This window comes from Drosophila novamexicana, unplaced genomic scaffold, assembly GCF_003285875.2.
Source record: "Drosophila novamexicana strain 15010-1031.04,08,12 unplaced genomic scaffold, DnovRS2.1 tig00000796-arrow-arrow-pilon, whole genome shotgun sequence".
Classification (NCBI taxonomy): domain Eukaryota; kingdom Metazoa; phylum Arthropoda; class Insecta; order Diptera; family Drosophilidae; genus Drosophila; species Drosophila novamexicana.
Genome location: NW_020824824.1, coordinates 945,702 through 967,538, shown reverse-complemented (window position 1 = coordinate 967,538; position 21,837 = coordinate 945,702). Strand labels below are relative to the sequence as shown.

At 36.0% G+C, this 21,837-nt stretch overlaps 1 protein-coding gene across 2 annotated transcripts; it reads left to right on the top strand.

Annotated features, from left to right (window-relative positions):
* Positions 1-3,194: 3,194 nt before the first annotated feature.
* On the top strand, positions 3,195-18,851 carry LOC115763946 (nicalin-1). Of its 2 annotated transcripts, XM_030706742.1 has the most exons (7): positions 3,204-3,285; positions 3,343-3,405; positions 3,467-3,545; positions 10,165-10,633; positions 16,812-16,997; positions 17,932-18,360; positions 18,421-18,851. In XM_030706742.1, exons 1-7 carry the CDS (start codon positions 3,246-3,248, stop codon positions 18,775-18,777), a joined length of 1,623 nt encoding a protein of 540 aa, XP_030562602.1. In that variant the 5' UTR covers positions 3,204-3,245; the 3' UTR covers positions 18,778-18,851. The 2 variants fall into 2 exon arrangements, with proteins under 2 accessions (XP_030562601.1, XP_030562602.1); XM_030706741.1 differs by having other exon boundaries at positions 3,195-3,405.
* Positions 18,852-21,837: the final 2,986 nt, after the last annotated feature.

The window sequence follows — 21,837 nt, the reverse complement described above, 5'->3', positions numbered from 1 at the left end:
AAATATCCATCTACATCTAAAATTTCAAGTTTCTAGTTCTTATAGGTTCTGAGATCCTTGTATTCATACATACGGACGGACGGACTGACAGACAGACAGACGGACATGGCTAGATCGACTCGGCTATTGATGCTGATCAAGAATATATATACTTTATGAGGTCGGAAATGCTTCCTTCTGCCTGCAAATTTTTAATGGGCTCAGGGTATTAAAAGAACGGATAATGTTAGATAAGTCAAAAATGAAGCAAATATTAATTTATGACATAAAGGTTAATGATTTCAAATTAGAAAAAGAAAAAGAATATTAGAGAATAACATCGGTCATAAGTTAGAAAATAAATCTACAGCACCCTATAGAGATGAGAATATGGATGTTAAAAGTAATAATATAACAATTAAACACAAAAACATAAGACAAACAGCTTATATAGATAGATAAAAAGTATATTCAAAATGGCTATAGGCATGAAGAAAAAATAAACAAATCAGAAAATATTGAAAAAGAAAAACAGAACTAAATTAAAAAATAAAGAAAAAACTTTAAATTTTTTATATTATTATAGTAAATTAGAATTACTCAATCCTTATCAATATCCGTTTCCACCATATAAAAATTAAACATATTGGTTTAAGTAAAACCTTATTTAAAATGTTGTATATGCTTGAAACGTCGATACCTTTTTTATTTAATCTGAAGTCACGAATAATTTTATTTAAATTAATTACATTATTCCTTTTAACAGGAGAGGTGTAATGTAATCATGCATATGCTCATATATATAACATATAACTGTACGCATAAACATATGCGCTTGAATATATACATGTTTGTATTTATATGCACTTAAAACACCATCGACCACTTTATGGCCAAGATCCATTCGGCGACCGTGACAACGTCGCTCAGCCAAAGCTTTCAGATAGATTTAACCACTAACCATACAATGCATAGATATACCAAATAGCCCTTTTTATCGAAACACGTATATCGCAACAAGGCAACCCCAAAGGTGCCTGCGATCATTTGAGTGTGCCCAGACAGAGTTAGGCCGCTAAGAGTGGCAGCCGAACGCCGGCCTCGAAAGCCGAAAGTTTAGTATGAAGCCACATCTCACTTTAAATTTGGGCGACTGGCACGGTCTTTGTTTTTTTTTTTTTTTTTGGCATGCTTGAGGGGGTCTTTCGGCTGAAAAAAGCACAAATGTGTAAGTAGGCAATGAAAATGGTATGGATCCAGACGCATGCTTGACATTCTGATCGTTAATTGCCTGTTATAAAACCTAAAATTTTTACAATGTCAATAAATTTATAGAGAGATCACTTGCCTTTTTGGCATATCAAAGTACAAACGAACGACAAAGTGCGAATCACCTTTTTATTTCAAGCCCACCGCAGGCATGACAAATAAACAAAGACCGTGCCAGTCGCCCAAATTTACGCACCCATTGATGAAAATATTTCTGTCTCACGATAAACCATTGCGCAGCTCATTCGCACACATATATGTGTCTGTGTGTAGTCATCAAAATTGCATCGAACACACAGGCAGGCAACCAACGAGCAGACAAGTGCATAAACGCTTCCATCCATATATAAAAGTGCGTAAGTGTGCGTGCTTGGCAGGCCCAAAAAGTTATCATGAACACATGCCAACGTTCAGGTACCCTTACCCTTACAACAAGCATGGAAAATAGCAATTTTGCACATGAACACGCCAAAGCATTTAATTACAACACCCAACTGCCAACTCGAAAGAGTGTGCGTGTGCACAAGTAGCAAGTCGCAAAAATTAAAAATTAATTTTTGGTCTTTTCTTAAAATTCTTCGACAAACCGAAATATGACTTAGTTTTTTTTTTTATCTTAATCAAAATAGGTCCTCACAGTAAACAAAAAATATATGAATTAAAAATATTTAAATTTTTATAATATATAAATAAGAATTACATGATGCCACCACAGGCACACAATTGAAGAAATAACCCCTGGCTCGCGACAAACGCCGTAATCTACTTGTGCGCACATCTACACAACACAAACATATGTATGTTTGTAGATCTCGGGGTTTTGTGAAGCTATGCAGGGCGAAAGACATGCACACAGAGTGCGCAATGAGCAACTAGTGGGAGCGAGGCACACTCTGCACATGCATAAACACATATGAATGTATTTGGGCTGTGGGATTTATAAATTGCATACATATATTAAGAAAACGCATCAGTCACAGTGACGTTGTGCGCTGAGCGAGATGCGGTTTCATACTGAACGTTCGGCTTTCGAGGCCGGCGTTCGGCTGCCACTCTCAGTAGTCTTACTCTGTCTGGGCACACTAAAATGGTCGCAAGCACCCTTGGGGTTCCCTTGTTGCGATTCATTGTGTTTATTGTGTTTATTTGAGCTCCTATTATAATTTCCTATAAGATCATTCTAAAACTTGCAGCTTTTCAGCCCCGATAACTGAAACGCGAAGAGATCAATAATGGTAGGAGAGCTGACACTATTAAAAAAATTGACAAGATTGCAGAGAGCATTAAAAATTTCCATACCGAAGTAAATTAGAAATTAATATAACACTAGTTATATTATTTTCAATTTCAAAAATGCTTAGGCCCTTCGAATAATTTCATTTGTTCTTGATGTACTAGATTTTCCTTTGAAGATTTTTACGAATAATTCTTTTAAAATAATTGGATGTTATTTCATTCAATGAAATGATCAGCTGTAATGGCGTTTAGTTTTTACCATGCACGACAACTGAGCTGCCGATGTTTCGAGACCTCTTCTCTCAAAGCAAAAACTGTAAATACTTAATGACTCCGGTTTACTGGATTTTACAATAATCTTTTTTTTTTTTAGAATTTCAATCGGATGTAAAGATTTTGCATAACGTTCCGGCTATCACCATCTCGAATATGGGCTTCGAAATAATGTAAAAATTGTTAATTTCTTTAATATAAAATTCTGTGGTGGCAAATTGTATTCAGAAAGCAAAGTTCCATCGTAAATGCTATAAACGAATGCAATTAATTGAGAAAATGTTATTATAATCGATAATTTTGAATTGAGTTGAGAAACCAGTTCAGGATGTCTCTTTTCCATATTCCAAAATTAACGACGACTATGCACGATTCGAAAATGCACTTTTTTGTCAATCACGAGTAGTTTTTGATTTACCAAATAGAAATAAGGTTACAAAGTAGTGGCTCGTTATTTGTAATTAAGATATACTTGTAATAAATATAAAATGTTTAATGAAGCTGTCAACTTGGCTGACATTTTTCGTGGTGGCTTGCCTTATTGTCTTCTTCTAACTTTGCCGATATTAATAATTTGCTCGCCAGGTCATGCCAGTGAATTTCAAGTTATGTCAATGATAAAATTTGATGTAAATGGCGAATATCTTGGTACATAAGTTTTTAAATAAAAACTGAAACTATTTTCATAATTTTGTGTAACATTTTATAGGTTCTCGATCTTCAGCTATATCCCTAGAAGCTAAATCGTTGTATACTTGGAGTACAGGTCGACATTGTGTTCTAGCAAGGTAAGATCTAAAAAAATGCTTGATACGGTAAGCTGACCGAATTTGGAAGCTCTATATAAAATTTAGATTGCTCAGGTGGGACAACAATAACTTTGGTTAACCCATATATTACTCTTTTATCAACAATGAAATCTAATTGGATCATTAAAATACTTTGTTAAGAAATTAAAACACTTAGTTTAGTTACCAGCGTCGGACTGTTTTTACGAAAGCCTAACTACATATATTTATTTATTTTTATATAGAAGAGAATATAGTGCGCATAAGTGTACTTAAACTTGTATTTCTCTCCATAAAGTGAAAAATGATTTTGTTATGTCTGTTTACCAGCTTATGACAGATTCAGAAGCAAAACAAAACTCTAATTCGCATTCTGGCAACGTTTAAAAAATTCGCTTCGTGTTGCTCAGAGAGTAAAAGCCATATTCTTTCTGTGATAGAACGCCATCCCCGCTTTTTTTTTTTTTGTTGTGCTTCTACTACAGGAAACTGCTTTAGCTAACTCTCAGTTCTCTTATTAATTTCTAAAAACCATTTAAATATATGTACATGTGTGTATGTGACTGTACTAAGCTCAAAAATGTTGTAATATAAATTAATAAAAGGGGTTGCCACGTCAATGAGACGTGTTGTTGGCCTTATCTACAAAAATTTATTCGTTTCTGTGCCTGTTGGTTGCTTGCCGACTCAAATTTTCCAAGATTTGAAGTTTTTGGTTTGGTACAGTCCGATTTAAATAACATTTGGTATTTATATGTGGATGTATCTTGCTAAACAAAGTTTACCATACAGGAACCTACTTTACGACCGATCGTTCCTTAGGAAGTTATATGATAGACGGACTTGTGCAGTTAAAACTGAAAGAATGGTTCGCTTAGAAACAGAAAGACGGACATTGCTATCTTAACTCGGCTGTTGATGCTTGTATAAAAATCTTTAAAAATTATGTTATGCTGGATACCATTAGGATTACTAGTACGAACAGTCATGCAAGTATGTTTCTAAACAGGGAAAAAGAAATAATAATTATGTGGAATAGACAACATAAAATATAATATAGGTTTTCAAAAATTCTAAAATTTTAAGAGTACTACAGACTGTTAAATAAAGGAATGCCAATGGCGATCACCTGCCTCAGGAGTAATCGCTGACGTAATAATGTAAGAAATATCAAACAGATAAAACCAAGATTTTTAAAGAAATATGTAGATGATCATTTTGTCATAACGGACAAAACAGGCGTGCGCAGCATAAAAAATTGAACTTTTTTAAAACTCTATAATAGCAGATTTGGCAACTCAATTAAAAATAAAGTAGCATAAAAAACCCGAAATATACTAATCTATTACATATGTACCACGATTATCAGAACGAATCGCGAACTCAGACTGCTACTAAAACAAGAAATAAAAGTAGCATAAGAATACAAGTACGTTACAAACATTCTCTAACAAGAGAAAGGCAAAAATTTCTTGATGCACAAAATTAACAAATATCATGTGGGAATAACAATAATACTTGCAATAGCAATTACATCGGCAAATACATGACATAGTTGTAAAACGCAACATAAAAAATGTAAACGATACAAGTCATAGGCTATGTCAAACCCAAAGAAGAGTCGTATTTAACAAAATAATTTCTGCTAAATTAAATAATGGAATATCGCACAAACAAACGTGGGAAAAGATATAAAGATGAAGTTGATATAAATCAATTTAATAATAAAATCAAAAATCTACTTGACTCCGAAAGTAATTCACAAGATATGCCCTATAACAGTACACCGCTTAACGACTGTAAAATTGGTTTTCGTTGATTTGTGATGTACTCGAGTGTATTCTTAAAAGCAAAATCATGCTTCTCAAAATTTTCCCTTATTGAGCCCAAATTTTAAGCAACTCCCTTTCAACATCAAACTTTCTGAAATCTGAAAATCAGTCAAAATAGTTCCTATCCTTAATCTGGTTTTGAATTTATAAGGTAATAGCCAATTGTATATGTTGAAAAATCTATTTGTTCTAATACGTATGTGATTCTATAGAGCGAAATAAGATGACATTTTCAAAATGTCAAATTTGTAATTTCGAAAAAACAGCATTTTTTAAATTCTTTTTTTTCAGAGGTTAGTGTGTATTTTTGGTCGTTACTCGAGAAGCTTAAAATCGAATTTTTAAAGATTTATAATTACAGGAAATTCCTATTTTTGATACGATTTACGTGCTTGAAAATTCGGAGAAAACTAAATATATATCTCTATATATAAAACTGTTTGTGCTAATTGACTGACTGATTGGTGGTCAACGCAAATACCGTAAGAGCTAGGAAGCAGAAATGCTCACTGTAGTTACGTTATGTGATGAAGCTGCAGGTTTAGAAATTCTTTCTGAGTTTCTACGAAAGAGCAGTTTCAACAGCTATATGTATCCTCCGATACGGGAAGTTTGATCACATTTATAAGTGTTGCTTTGGAAGGAAATATAAAGAAATCAGAGATGTCTGGTTGTAACCAAGTCTGAGTAAAAGCGATAATATCGAAATTGAAAGCAAACAAATCTACATAAATGCTAAAAAACTTAGAACTAAGACCCGTAACATTCTAAGAGACAAAACATTAGGAACACCAGCTGCTGAAAATTTAATTCTTGCTGTGGCTTTCCGGAAACTACACCACCCCTAGGCAATCCAATGCATTACCTAATGAAATGCTATTCAAATTCATTTTCCTCTTTTGATGTTGGTGTAGTTTCCGAGCAGGCTTTTATCGGCCAAAATCTTCACAAGCGGTTTTTTCTCCAGATATTCTCACCTCATGGGCAGTTGGCATATTTTGCCTACCATATTTGAGATGAGTTTTCTCGAGTTGAAATAAACGTCTTTGACCAGATTCAAGTGAACTGCTTTAGTCACGAAATAGTGGAAAACAGCCATTTAGTGCTGATTGGAGCTTTTATGCGTACGACTGGTTTTTTTTTGTGCGAACCCGGTGCAATATGCTGCATCCTACCTCCCGCCCAACCGACTGGCACGAGTCGCAAAGTACAAAAGCGAACACGAACTAAGATAATCTACTTGCCAAATAGCTTAAAATATATATATTTATAAGAGGAAGAGAAGACTCCCAAAAAAATGCTCTATAATGCTTGTTATAATCATCCCAGATGACCCTGAATGGTTTATGCAAGGCATACATAGTTGAAGAAATTTAAAACAATAACGGTGTATAATTAAATGTTAGTCTAGTATGGATAGAGCAGTTTAGTTGACTAGTCAGCCCAGAAGAATCGATTTCACCCGTTATTACCTTCCGAATAAATATTACGCCATGCATAATTCTATGATTAATCATCAGAAGTGTACTGGAGTATGACGGTAGCCGCACAAGAGGACCACTGCTTAAACTACTCAGGGCAAACAACAAGAATTGTTTCTGTACAGATTTAATTCTGTTTTGGCGAATAGAATATTTTGATGTATCGTAAATACCATATAAATATGGTCTTTGTCTTGTACAGATCGTCAAACTCCTTTTGACCATTGCTCGATAAACTCAAAACTGTTCTGGCCGGTTGTAACATGTGATTCAAATTTAAACTTATGATCAAGATTGACACCTAGATTGTCTCCATTACTGGTAATGTTGACACACTTGAGCGGTAAGCTATCAAGATGTAAGAAACCATTTGAGGAGGACATCTATAGGAACGCATTACGTTGCATTTTGAACAGTTTAGAGTGAAAGGCACCAATGCCGGCTTGTAAAAGATTGTATGCAAGGCACAACTTTACATCGTCAGCATATATCAGTACATACATTTGAAGAAAGGTCATTGAAAAGAGTAAAGCGGATCAAGGTGATAATCTTGGGGAACACCCAGAGTCACCGGAATCCGAATTATTGAAAAGAACCATTTGGGTTCTGTGCTCATATCAAGTTCAGAAGCTTGGCTCTGAGCCGAAAAGGCATAATTTGTAAAGCAGTAAGGAGTGATTAATGGAATCGAAAGCCCTACTAAAATCAGTCTGCGTTTATTTTTAAACTATTAAACTACTAGATCTACGTTTCACGAACCCATGCTGGGACGGTGAAATAATAGAACTACATAAATGTTACAGTTGAGATGATACTTCACTAAGCTTTAGGAATAGATAATTTAGAAAAAACATAATAGTTTTTTCTAATAGCCGGTATACATTTTATAATCTCTGACATACTATCAGACCTCGCTGGGTAATCGAAAAGGGCGCTCATATAAAATAGTTGAATGACAACATCAATGTCTACACAATTAAAATAATTTAGCTTATGTAAAACCTTACAAAAACAACGGACACAATCAGCTAATTTCGATTCCTTGAAAGAAAGGCACACGGGCTGGTAAATCGATGGCCAAATCCAAAGTTGGATGAAAAGGATCAAGAGATGTTTCTGTGTTCCGCATCCGATCAACCTGCAGTAAGGACTTTCTACGTAGACCTTACAGAAAAGTTGAATCTGTTGGCGATGACCAATCAGCATCTGGGAGATTAAAGTCACTGTGCGTTAAAATGTCTTAGGTAAATTGTCATGTTAAATTGTGGGGAAGTATACGAACATGAAATTAAAAAAATACCAAATGGCTAGGAAGTAACTAAAGTTAAGGCACCATCAAATCGAAGTCCGAATTTTCTATTTGTCTTTTTTCTTTGGTGGAAAAACCGCTGTAGGCTTATGCACCACAGGTATGAGAGTGGAAGAATGTAGTACGAACGACGACCCTTCTGAAAATTTGATTGTTGCATCGCTCTGTAGGCACTACTACAACAGTGGACAACTCAGATAAAACAATTGGTTTCCTACCGATGTCACACATAGCATTTGCGCAGCTAGAATGCGCTACGTTATCACATCGTCAACAAGGTAGCTTGAATGACTTGCCGTAATTGGCTTAAGCAAGCTTTTTTGAACCAATTTTATGACACATTATGAGTTTCTATTGTAGCAAATGCAGCCAAATGCAAGAGAATAAAGTTAGTAATTATCAAGAGCGTACTCAACACCAACATGGCTGAATATAAAGGTAGTTCAATGCACTGGTTGAAAAAAAGTCTAAGAGTCATCTATTCAAAGTGTGTCGCTTTGTGACATGAGAGGCGATGTGTAAACTAAACATTTACAAGCAGCCCGAAAGATCTAAAACGCAGGTGCACAAAAAAATCCACAAAACACAAAGCTACAAATTGACAAAATTAATATGCTTAATACACAGACCAAAAGCATGCACTCGCCATAAAACTAAAATAAACCGACAGAGAAAACAGATTCAATAAATATTTATTTTCAAATAAAGATATTAAACACTGCTGTTTTATTAAATCAAAATGAAAACAGAGCACACAAAAAACACGTCTATTCGCTTCATAGAGCAACATTATTATACCCTGAACCCATTGAAAATGGTTATATTGCATTTGTGCAAAATGCGAATGTATGTGACAGGCAGAAGGAAGCATATCCGACCCCATACAGTATATATATTCTTGGTCAGAGTCAATCGCCGAGTCGATCTAGCCATGTCCGTCTGTGTGTCCGTTTGTCCGTATGTATGAACGCAAGGATATCAGAACCTATAAGAGATAGAGACTTGAAATTTTAGCTGTAGGTCCTCCTTGTGCCTTCGCAGATGGTTTGTTTCCGATATTCGATAACTTACTCCGTTTGGGTAAATATTAAGAGCTAGAGATGCAAAACTCGATATGTTGCTTCTAGAATATTATAGATATTTCAAGTATCTTTCATTTCATACCTATCGCCACCTCCCCGCTACCACCACAGAGCTATAAATCAATTTAATAATCAATCTTATATTGTCCACCAATTTAAACCACAATTTTAATGCAATTGACTTTTTGATACATACACAAATATTCTATGATACAATAAGATATACTGTAGAAAATTTCATTAAGATCGGTTAAGAAACATGTGTTTGCGGCAGCTAGCGCAAATTCCAAGAATTTCTGTATACCTGTACACAGGCCGAGGCGATCTAGCCAAATCTGTCTGCCTGGCCATCTGTCCATCCGTCCGCATGTATGAACGCAAGGATCTCAGAGCCTATAAGAGCTAGAGACTGGAAATTGAGAGTAGGTCCTATAAGAAGCTTCTATAATAGTTTAGATATATAAGTTTGTAGTGTTTGTGGCAATGTGTGGATAAGAAGAATACCATTTTTGTCCAACTTAACTTTTTCGTTTTTGTCATCAAGATAGAATGTGAATTTACATAAAAAATCCCATCCCCATGCCAACTAAAAAAAAAAAAACAAATAAATGCACACAATGAAACAATACCGAAGTTATTTAAGACGAAATTTCCACTTTGTGAGAGTTTGAACAGAAGGAAACCGCAGTGTTTTTTTTTACATATATGTATGCTCGGGCCCATTCTATATACTAATTTTGTTGTTTATTTATAAATGGAAACTTAAAGAAAATTGTTTTTTTTTCTTAAATCCCTAAGGGAAAAAGAGATTTAAATATTAAAGTTGAGCTTTCAAGCGTTGTTGGGTTTTCCACCAACTATTTGTAAACTAAATTTAATGTAACATCTATATTTATAAAAATTCATATATTTTAGGTTACTCGATATTTCCATAAACGATTTAAACAAAATCCGGCAGAAGGCTGGGGGTCTTATCATTATGTTGCCACAAGATGTTCAATCTTTAAGCAATGAAGTTAAGGATCAGGTTTTAATGATGGAACAGCAAATGCTTACACAATCCATTCCCGTTCCAGTATATTTTGCACCTTTTAACAGAGAATTAGACCATATTATAAATGATATCACATCAACAGCTATTGATAATGAGATCAGAAACAAAACTGCACTTGTACAACTGCTATTATCAGTCAATGCAAATGGCTACCATGTTACCGTAGATGGTCAAAATAATTTAGCAAATAAAAACAGTAAATTGCCAGTTATTCAAGGAGAATCTTTCCCAAATCAGTTTGTTCTGCAACACATTGACAGTACTGGAGAAGGAAATGGCTTACCGCTTATTTTAATAACAGCAAATTTGAAGACCTTTGGAGTGATTAATGTAAGTATTATAGCATTAAATTATATCTTTTAAAAATAAATTTATTATAGACGGGGGATATTATATATATTTAACTTAAGCAAAGTATAAAATGGAAAAGTGGCCAAACAACACAATAATAAATATTTAACTTAAGTCTTAACTGTTTTACACTAACGAAAGCCAAAATGTTACCAAGATCGTTAAAACCGGGTTTTGTGCAATTAACTTTTCAATATATTTAAAGGTTAAGTCAGGGGCGTCGTATATAGAAATCGTTCAAAGTGTAGATACATAGGCCCACGTCTGAAGTGGTTAACCTTTTTGGATTGGATAGTGCCAAATAACTTATAGCATGCACGATTAACTCATAAGTCAAGCTTACATTTGTCTAATGTTATTAAATCAATGATATAAATTTTCTTCTTTCTAAACAATCATCAACCGAATCCAACTCGAAAACCTCATGAACTTACCCCACCCACGTCCACTGGTCTATTCTCTTTGCTCTTGTCTTTGTTGTGGCTCTTTTTGACATTGCTGGGCTCGACTAATTCTTCTTGTTAGATAATAATTTCTGTTAGTATCAGCGCCTCACTCGAATCTGGCTTCAAAGGAGTTAACCTTTTTGGAAGGGAGCTCCTTTTGAGCGAGTTTGGATTGAACATGCACTCTTGTCCCAGGCTTCACGCCTTTCAAGTGAAGTAGGTTTCCAGTAGCCTTCAGATCGTTCCACATCGGGATGTTGACCTTGTTGTGGTCAGAGGTCTACACTTAAACTAGAAGATCCTTGTTAGCAGCATCAGATTCCTAAGACTGACTAAAGATTAAAGAGGACTTGAAGTTACTTGTTGACTAACAGCTTCGTATTTTCAAATCTATTAGTCAAGTCACTCCACGCAGATGCGAAACAACTATTAGTGGGAGGGGGCTTGGCCACATTGCCTTCTTTTTTTTATAAGGCGTGGGTCACAGCGCTCATAAACAAAATAGTAGTGATATCCCAAAAGGGCACGGCCTTGATCTGAGCGGACTTCAAGCGTGTAGAGCGACTATACAATACTCGGAGATGTGGTGATTTTTGCCTCGAACTGAGTCAGTATGGCAATCACGGCTATAAATATACTTTTGTTGCTTCAATTACTTAATTTTCTTTGGAAGGATAGGGAAACTTCTTCAGTCCGAAGGCGAAGTATCTCTTTTTATCCGAGAAAGTGATGTTGATCTTCTGTGCTCTGACATTGCCCTTGCCATTATAAATTGCCATTATACGCTTCTAAAGAACTTCGGACTTAGATAACAGCGGACAAACAGCAACTAAAATATGGGGTGAAAACGAAATCAATAATGGAACGATGAAAAAGAGACCAAAAAATGACGTAGAAATAATTTTTAAATCAAAGAAGTAATTAATTATTTGTAATAAATAGAAAAAAAAATCAAGAAAGTACAATACAAATATGTATTTATGTATTAATTTAAATTGAACCGATGGACACGACATAATGTGATGTGTTAGACTGAATTATAGGCGTGTTCAAAACGATACAAAGAGCTTCGAAACTGTCTAATGATTGAGCGGCGGAAGTAAGTAGACCTTTAAAGTCAATGTGAAATAGAGACATTGAAAAAAACGATAAGACTGCAGACTCAATATATCAGGTGTGGGCGAAATCGTTTGTAAAAGAAAATCAGAGCTAAGCACGGTAATCAAAAACTTTGACGGCAATTCACCAATTGCGTGCGATCGTAAATAAAATTGTAAATATAGTAAAGGTTGACAACTTGATCGATGAAGAGGCTTTAAACCAACTAGTATAGAACGGGGCCTTGTACTAGATTATAAAACAAGCATCAGATTGAGTAGTTCGCGCCGGCCTCCGACGAAATTCTGGAAGGAAAAGATGGCGACCGTTATGTGCAGTTCCAAACGCGATCGACGCAATGGCAGACCAATTATGTTTGGAATAACTTGTAGCTGCTAGAAAATGGAGATTGCCGAAGCTCTCACTGAGCCAGTGAAAACAGATGCTTGAACATCAAAAATGTTGAATCTTTGGTGCGTCCTGTGATATTGTGAGCACGTAATTTCGGTGACTCGATGAAAAGTTTTTTTTTATACCAAACCGGTTCTGCAATATTACATGAACAATGCGGGAATATTAATTGAAAGGACATAAAAGAGAAGTTAATCCATACCTTTAGGCAAGATAAAACAAGGAGATGAATGTGGCGTAAACGAAGCCCGAAAATGACTTTGGTCTAACAAGAAATAAGGCGATTTGACTGCCGTCAGTTGACGCATTGGACATCTGAACATCCCAAAAGACCTGAGGAAGCTTTCGTGATTTTATCGATACCGGTAGTCCAGTAAGCTTTTTTTATAAATCATTAGTTGCAAATCTTAAATATTAAGGGCAGTATAAGACCCTATTAAAGGCCGGAGTGATTTGTCAAAAAGACATATTTAATTTTGTTTATGTATGTAGTAAGATCCAAAATATTGCAGAGTGTTAACAAGCCGTGATTATTTGAAAAAAAAAAAAATGAAATTTGCTGTTCAAAAGATTTATCACTATAAATATTTAAACTTTTAAATATTTATATCTTATGCTTTCGATTTGTTTGTATATTTTTTACAATTACAAAAGGTAGGCAGACTCGATTTAGTCGATTTATCAGAATACAATAGTATTTACAGAGGCTGGCGAACCCGAATGCGCTCTCCCAGGCGAAAGAGTGAAAATGCTTAAAATATAATGTATATGCTTGTATGCGTATGAATATTCATACATAACTTCATATTTAAATGTATTGTTTTTCACTGCACCGCCTTTTGCTGTCAAACAAATTAATTTTGTTAGTTTTCTAGCGCAAACCATATCTCCTCATATATTAAATAACGGTTTTAAAAAGGCAAATCTTATAATCTCTGACCCTACTCATGAACGGCTGGCAGCAGCCAACGCGAAAAAACCTCCCTATTTAAATTAATTAAAAAAATTAATTTAAGTAAAGTCTTTTTTTTTAATATTTATTTAAGTCATTGTAATTTAATTTATGAGGAAATAATAACAATAATATAATAATAATATATTTATATAAATTTAAAGAAATATAAATATTTGCATCGAATTAAAATAAAATAAAAATACTGATTTTCTACCGAGCCAACCTAAGTACACAACCTATGTTGTGTGAATACAAATTTGAGATAGGTCATCGTCATGGAGATTAATGTAAATAATTATACGAGATATTTTAAGCAGAAGCCCCACTTTTATCATTCGCGAGGTCGGTCCAGCTACTTTTGCCGCGTAAGTAGGCAGTAAAAATAGCTTGCAGCTCTCCTTAGTACTCTTGTTGCAGTGTACGACATGGCGCGACCGCGCCAGTGGCCTGCTTAGTGCTGCGGGTAGATTTTTATCCTTTATAAGGACTAAGTCGTTGACGCATTTGCAGTTGTTAAATATATGCTACACGCTATCAGCCATTCAAAGGATTGAAGTGAAGGTGCGTCACATCAGACTCAACGAACAATGAGCTGGATCCACCCATCAAGAAATAAGCTGGAGTGAGCACATCTGGGTCTGCTGAATCTTCTGGAAGAGGAAACAGTGGCGTATTTATTATTGACTTATTGGCAGACTAGGGTGAAAAGCTCTTCGAATTGGATGGAACAATAGTCAACAGCACATTAAAAATGAACCTCTTGGACGTGAACGGCTTTAATCGTGAAGCAGACGGCAGGAGCTTTATTTTTAACGTCTGGCTTAGAAAAATGGTCCACAAGAGTCAAAGCCCAAAACTACAAATGCTTAACAGCCAGTCAAACTTTCTTTGGGAAGATCAGCCATAATCTGCTCAACTAATCGAGACTTAGCACGGAAGCATCTCACACATTTTCTAATCACCTTAAATACGGTCTTCCTTCCAATATCGCCCAATTCTGCAACAGAATATGAAGCCATACACGCAACAGATGATTTTAAATAAAAAACTTTCAATATGAGTTTAGTGCCGATTGTAGGGTAAACTCATAACTACTTTTCCCGAATATAGCATTTACAGTTTGAGGTGAAATTTACATGGGTTTTGAGCATAATCGCACCCAAAAATTCGTTGGTCCGCATTTACACAAAGTAACTTTGGATTCTTCGAAAAATCTAAAACATGTCTGAAATAAATTTTTATAAAGTTTGAGACACGCATCAATGAATTGGAACAAAGGTCTTTTAAAATGAGCTTCAGTCCGATCTTTTCTTTTTGCGACAGTTCGACTTATACATTAATCAGTTAGTCAGTTAGCACATGGGACAAAACAATCTCCATGACAGGTACGAACTTTTAAACTTTATACGTCGCTGCAAATGACAGCTTCGTCCCTCGGAGTGTTACTAGTTGTCCGACGCTGCAAAGCTCTTGTCTCTGTTTTTGGGTCAGTTTGATTCTGCCTTGGTGTGCCGTATGTGGTCCAGAAGCGGGTTCAACAAGCGACGCGTTCGGTAAAATCTTTTTGAAGTGGCTTCACTGTTATCAGATTATTTATTTTTTAATTGGTGTTGGGGATCTGCGTGGTGTGAGCTTACCACACATTCACACCAGGACTGCCTCTTGCATCTGTTCCCTACATGGGTTGCCGTTCGATCCTACATATTTAAACATTATTTGTCCTGTTCATGAATTGGTCCCACGAGTTGAAGAAAAATGGTGTCTGCCGTGCAAGAAGACGTGTACTGAGACAGAAAGATAACTAAATTCCGCAAACTACTAGAAAAATAGAGCTAAATTCTGTACTCCTAAAACATTGGTAAATAAAGAAAAAAAAATTAACCTTTAAGTTACGGTAAGACCCGCCTGTTAACCTGAAATTGTAAAAATTAACTTGGAAAAACCCGTTAAAAATTTTAAGAAAGGGCTAACCCATTTGCTCTGCGTTTCTCACAGTCATTGCACAGCAGAAGCGTAGGGAGACAATGGCTTCTTCTGACACCTAGCCGGCTTAAGAATAAAGGGCAAAGTTCATGAGGAAACCTGCGTCTTTCTATCTTGATACCCTGAACCTATTAAAAATGGTTAGTAGAAAGGAATCTGCTCCCCATAAAGTATATATATTATTGATCAGCATCAATTGCCGAGTCGATATAGCCATATCCGTCTTTCTGGCCGTCCGTATGTATAAACGGAAGGATCTCAGAACCTATGAACTAGAGAGTCGGGTTGTCTAGTGTCTGCGCAATACGAGTTTGTTTCCGATTATCGATACTTTCCCGTGTTCAAGCAATCGATAAACATCGATATCGAAATTCTGTTTTTGAGCAAATCTCTTAGGTTTTAGAAGTTAGTATTACCAAACTGGACAGTAGCTTCTAGACTAGCATACAGCTCAAGTATTTTTCTTTTATAGCTATCGTCACGCTCCCCCTCGGTTCCTGCCCATAGCTATCTAGAAACTAAATAAATCAATAGAACAGAAACTTCACATGAATTAAAGTAATAATTTTAATATAATCGTATTTTTGATAATATACGAATATTATGTCGCACAGTAAGATCTACTCCCGATCAGTTACTAGTGATCGGTTAAGAAACACAAAAGATATTAAAGAAAATATTTCATAAATTAACACGTGTTTGCGTTTCTTTTCAAGGGTTCAAGGCCAGTTGAGGAAACTTTTTCTATATTTTAATTTATTTGTATTACTCCTAAAGCAAACAAGGTGGTTGCGCGAGTTGCACTTGGTGTTAGTTGAAGAGGGTTCTTACTTGTTTTGACTTGATGTTGCGTATTTTGGGTACTTTTGTATAACTTTTGCTCTTAAAATTGTGGGAGTGCAATTTGCGGTTAGGCTATGTCCTTAACCTATTAAAATATGGACAAGTTTTCTTTATTTGTGCTACAGACTGATGGAATTCTGACTATTCGTTAAGAATATTTAAAAATAATATATTACATTTAATTAAAATTTAATTTATTTTGGGAGGAGGTCGTTATTATTCATTCTCAATATGATATATTTGTTTCAGAAGCAGACACGTCGATATAAATATATTAACTAATTAATTAAGAAATAGTACCGTCGACGTCGAAGTCGACGCCTTCATATAGACGGACGCCTAAGATGTTGGCTCTGTTTTAAATTATCTTTTATATATACCATGTTATAATCAATAAAATAATACCATTTTTATTTTTCAGGATTATCCTTTAAATGCTGATTCCGCGGTGTTAATGGCACTTATAGAAATGTTTAGCAAGCTACATACCACTATGGGTACGATACCAAAATACCGCTTGGGATTCTTGCTTTCAGATTCTGGATTGTTACTCAACTTTCAGGGAACGAAAAAATGGCTAGAAATGGATGAAAATATAGCTTCACAGGTATTTATTGTTTATTTTATGCCATAAACAACATTAAGCGAAACTATTCGCTCTTTATTTTGTATTACATTAAAAACTAGTAATTTCGTTTTTATAGATTAGTTCCAATTGATTTATTTATTTGTGATATGTAGCGATAGGGGTGTAGGGTTGTTGACGGTAGCAATAAAAGGAAAGATATTCGAAATGTTTATACTATTTTAGAAGTTATAGTGGTCAAAATGTTGATGAGATTTTCCTTATATGTATGGACAATAGTTAAACTTAAAATTCCTGAGTTTTTTATACAAAAGTTTAATTTCAGATTTTAATATTGTTGTTTTCTATATTACATATGTATTCCCTATGAAAATGAAGTATGGAAGATTAAGTTTTTTTTATGCAAAACTTAATTTAGTATTTTGATCTAAAAATAAAAAAAAATAAATAACAAATTCAATATCTTTGGTTTTAATTGACTCTGCTTAAGCGTATCGTATCGTATGATTAGAACAGGCGAAAGCTATGGTTACAAAACAAAACCGTAAAATCCTTTAAAATATTCTAAAAAGTATGCTTAAAAAAATAATTTTTATTTTGGGACCCAATTTATTAAGAAAAAATCAGCATCAATTCAATTCTTGAACGTTTCCAAAAATCAATACCAATCTATTCGATCTAAGCGTCCTTAATACATTCTTCTGCCTGTTACATACATTTCCACAAAACTATTATACTCCTTTTACTAATTTTCTATGGGTTGAAATATATATGAATATATATGAAACATTATTATTATTTAAAATAATGGGCATAAACTTATCAACTTCATGCCTCTGTAATACAGATTCTGGTTTACACACAACGAGCAATCCTAATATGCATTGGAGTACTAAATAAATATTTAAATCATGTCATAATAAATGATTATCATTTTTTCATTTACCTTTTTCAGAATGTTGAGTTTGTTTTATGTCTGGATACGATAACTCAAAGCTTAATATACAATCAACCTAATGTGTTATACATGCACGTTTCAAAACCACCAAAAGAAAAAACTTCCATAAGCAATTACTTTAAGCTTCTTAAGTCAATCGCTGGTCATTACTCTGAAAACCTAACCGTTGAGGGAGTTCATAAAAAAATAAACCTGGCCGATTCGAAACTATCATGGGAGCATGAGCGTTTCTGTATGAAGCGATATCCTGCGTTTACATTATCTTCGGCGAAATCACCAGGAAGTCCATTTCGAACGACAATGTTTAAAAACAATGAATCGCATATAGTGGAGCAACTGATTACTTCCTCGAAGATCATTGCAGAGTCGCTTGCTTGCTATATGTATAAAATAGACCCATTCTCTGATATTTTTAAGGGTCATGCTGTAAGTTTAATTAAATGTTATCTGTTTATATGATTTTGATTGAATTCGGCTTAATTACAGGTAATTAATGAAGATAATATTCGGCCATACCTTGGATTAAAATCGATTTTGCAAAATAACGACATCAGGGATGGGTTTGAAAAGTACCTTAAAAATGTCAAAATATTTTATGACAAGCCAGATGAACGTGAGCCTGACTTCATGTTTTATAACAGCATTGATGCAAAACTTAGTATTTATCGTGTTAAGCCAGCTATATTTGATCTTTTTCTGACTATTGCTATATCAAGTTACCTCTCGGCTGTGTATCTTGTAATTCAGTTTTTCCCCAGATTTTATGGACTAATATCGACAAGTTCAAACAATTTTATTCGGCGCTCTATTAGAACATCACCGACCGCCTTAAAACGAAAATAAATTACCAATGAACCAGTAAAAATTATATTATGAGTATAAGTAAATTAATTATGTATATATTTAATGGAAACTAGATAAAATATATACGGATTAATTAGGTATTCTTAAACATATCGATCATTAAATTCAGTTAAGATTTACTACAAATATTATCATTATTTAGGATTCCTAATGTACCAGTAAGGTTACAGCCTTAACGTGCCTTGGCTTTTGCTTAGTGTTATTACAACTACAATTTATGCGGAATTGGAAGTGATCAAAATGATCAGCTGCACTTTTAGAATAGCCAAACCAATTGACTGTGTGAGTAATGAGCGCAAAGAAATATGCTTGCTATTTCTCAGGATCCTCTACGGTTCTTATTAGAATGTATGGCAGCCACATGTTTTTGGAACGTTAAAGTTCGTATCATTATCCATATCAGATGTATCTGTTATGCCCCTGGGTTACTAAACATCGTTTGATTGTCCTTAGAAACGTTGAAATGATCAAGTCATCGACAAGTCCTATCCAAAGAGAAAAGAATTAAAGATGATACGTAATTAAATAAAGAGAGAGAAAATTGGAACAAGAAGCAAAAATAAAAAAAAATGCGCTGGACTCACCTCAACGCAATGAGTTGGCGAATTCACATAATTTTGTGCTGGAGAAGCAGGGTCCCAAGGATCTGCGGCTATATACTTACGTGCCAGACTACGATCACTCCCCTGAAACGTGGGCTCAGCCTGCCGAGCTGCAAGCACAGTACGCCACGAATCTAGAGCCACCATCAAGGATCGACCCACCACCGGCCATATGTCCAGAAGTTAGATCCACACCTGTAGACCACCTAATTATATGATCGCCCACAAATGCAGATCTTTTAGCAAAGACAACTGGTTGTAGGGGGTGTGCCGTCATCGTGGTCGGGCGGACCTCAAAAGCTACCAACGTTCTGAGGCGGAAAACAAGCAGCTGCGTTGCCCACTCCAAAATCGGGACGACGCCAAGATAGCCGTGTCCCGGTAGTAGAATATTCATTGGCGGTGAACGGTCAACACGCAGCTTCAAGGTCGCGTACGCAAGTAAGCGTTTTTGGAGAGAGTGTAGGATATGCAGACGTGTATGTGTCTGGCAGATGGGTCTGTGCTGGAGGTAAGAAGGACCATGTAGTTTTATTTCAGCTTAGCTAGAATGGTGATCAGCATGCCAATGCTCGTCGTGCCCGCTATGCTGCACCACATCATCCTGGCCATGGATTTTCTCTATGCAAAGTGATCCTAAAGATGGTTTTGAGCCCGTCCATGTGGCCCAGAATAACAGCTTCCGATGGAACGCCGATAGTAAGTCTCCCTCTTCAGGGTAGGGAAGTGCCTGCTCAACAACCAAACAGCGAGAGAATTATGCGGAGGCTGGGCCACGCGAGGAGTCTGACGGGTCCCAAGAGACAGAGGGTCGGGTTGCAGCATCGAGGACACGGCTGAGATTCAAAAGACAGAGGAAAATTGGGGCAAAGGTTGAAATTTACACGATGGCAGGAGATCGTCAGGACATGCCTGAGTGAAACCGTCAAATTCACTCTGAAAGCCATAGTACCCCATATGATGTAGGAGAAGGTGTTCTGCATGGTCTTGCATATCGCGGAGCATAGTCTTTAAAACAGAGGTATTATTCGAAAACTCAAATTATGTAAAAGATGGTTGACGTGCTATCGCCTAGTCAAGATAAAAACTGTCAACTCAATGCGCGTTTGTGCCAACCCGACTTATTTAATATACAGTTATATGCAGATACCGATTGCCGCTGACAGAAAAGTCATTGTGGTTTAAGTGAGCATGTAGGCCTAACCTCACGGTATTCGAAAATACAACGAGCCGAAACAATGCTTCGGACTAGCAACCCCCATGCTTGCACAGTGTCCCTTCGGTACCAATTGAATGTTGGGCGGAAACAATACATTCCCTAATTGGTGGGAGGTGAGGCCGATCTAAGATTTTGGTTGAAACGCAACTCCACGTCGAGCAAGCTCTATCTGCGATTTGGGTTTAAACTAAAGCCGCCACGATACTTCTCGAAGGGCAACAAAATAGTCGGGACGAAACAAGTTCCACGGGCTCCTGGCTACCAGTGGTGGTATCAAATTTACAGCTATGGTCGACTGTCGTAGCAAGCATTCTACTACCAGTTTAGACAGACAAAGAATGGGTCATCTTATTTCGCCGCTCGAATTAGCTGGTTGTCCAAATGAACTTTGGACAATCACTGGAGTCACTGCGGGGAGGCCACTTTAATAATATACGTGAGCCGCATTGTACCTTTAAGTCGACTTGACTAATGATTAACGAAATACGTAATATCGGTCAATTGAGCCCCGATGGGCGCCGACGGTAGGGAATTCCCTGCATATACGGTAGCGGGGAGGGATTCGTTCCAATGGTGGGTGATTTCATTTGGACTGAACTTACCCTGCGCCAGCTTCTAAAGAGCATTGAATACAGTGACAGGGCCGGAAATGGAGCCGGATGCGGTTGCTTATCTAGATACTGTGGTAATAGGAGCGGCGCGAAAACAACAAGTTAACAACTTGAGTAATTTGTTGTGCAGTCTAAGGGTAGTTAATCCAAGGCCGAATAGAAAAAAGTGTAGTGTCTTGGCCACTTGTTAAGCGGGGAGAAAAGAGGTATCGATCCGGCCAAATTTGATGTAATCCATAAACTTAAGGTTTATGGTTCATACAGTGACTCGGCAAGGCCTCAGTTTGCAACTCCAGTACCCCCGTTGACAGCGCTTCTGAAGGAGGGAAGGAAATGATAGTGGGGTGGGAAACAGGAGAAGGAAACTTTACCGACATTTGGACCAAAGAGTGAGGAAAAAGTATTAAGTATTTTAAGTGTTATGTTTGCATTTTTGATTTGGTTGATACAATAACAATAGTTTTCTGATCGAAGAGATGCTAGGGCAACACATGCTTTCTTTACGACTCCAGCCAGAGAAACAGAACTGCCTAAGTTGAAACTTAATTCGTTTGGTCACGACTATGAGGAATTAAAGCGACAAAGGATTATAAATACGTATAGAGAA

Bases quoted from the DNA above. Each gene is read 5' to 3' on its own strand.
- LOC115763946 (XM_030706741.1), top strand. From the start codon at position 3,246: ATGTTTAATGAAGCTGTCAACTTGGCTGACATTTTTCGTGGTGGCTTG. The intron at 16,998-17,931 runs GTATTTATTGTT...TACCTTTTTCAG, and splicing joins ATGAAAATATAGCTTCACAG to AATGTTGAGTTTGTTTTATG. The intron at 18,361-18,420 runs GTAAGTTTAATT...GCTTAATTACAG, and splicing joins ATATTTTTAAGGGTCATGCT to GTAATTAATGAAGATAATAT.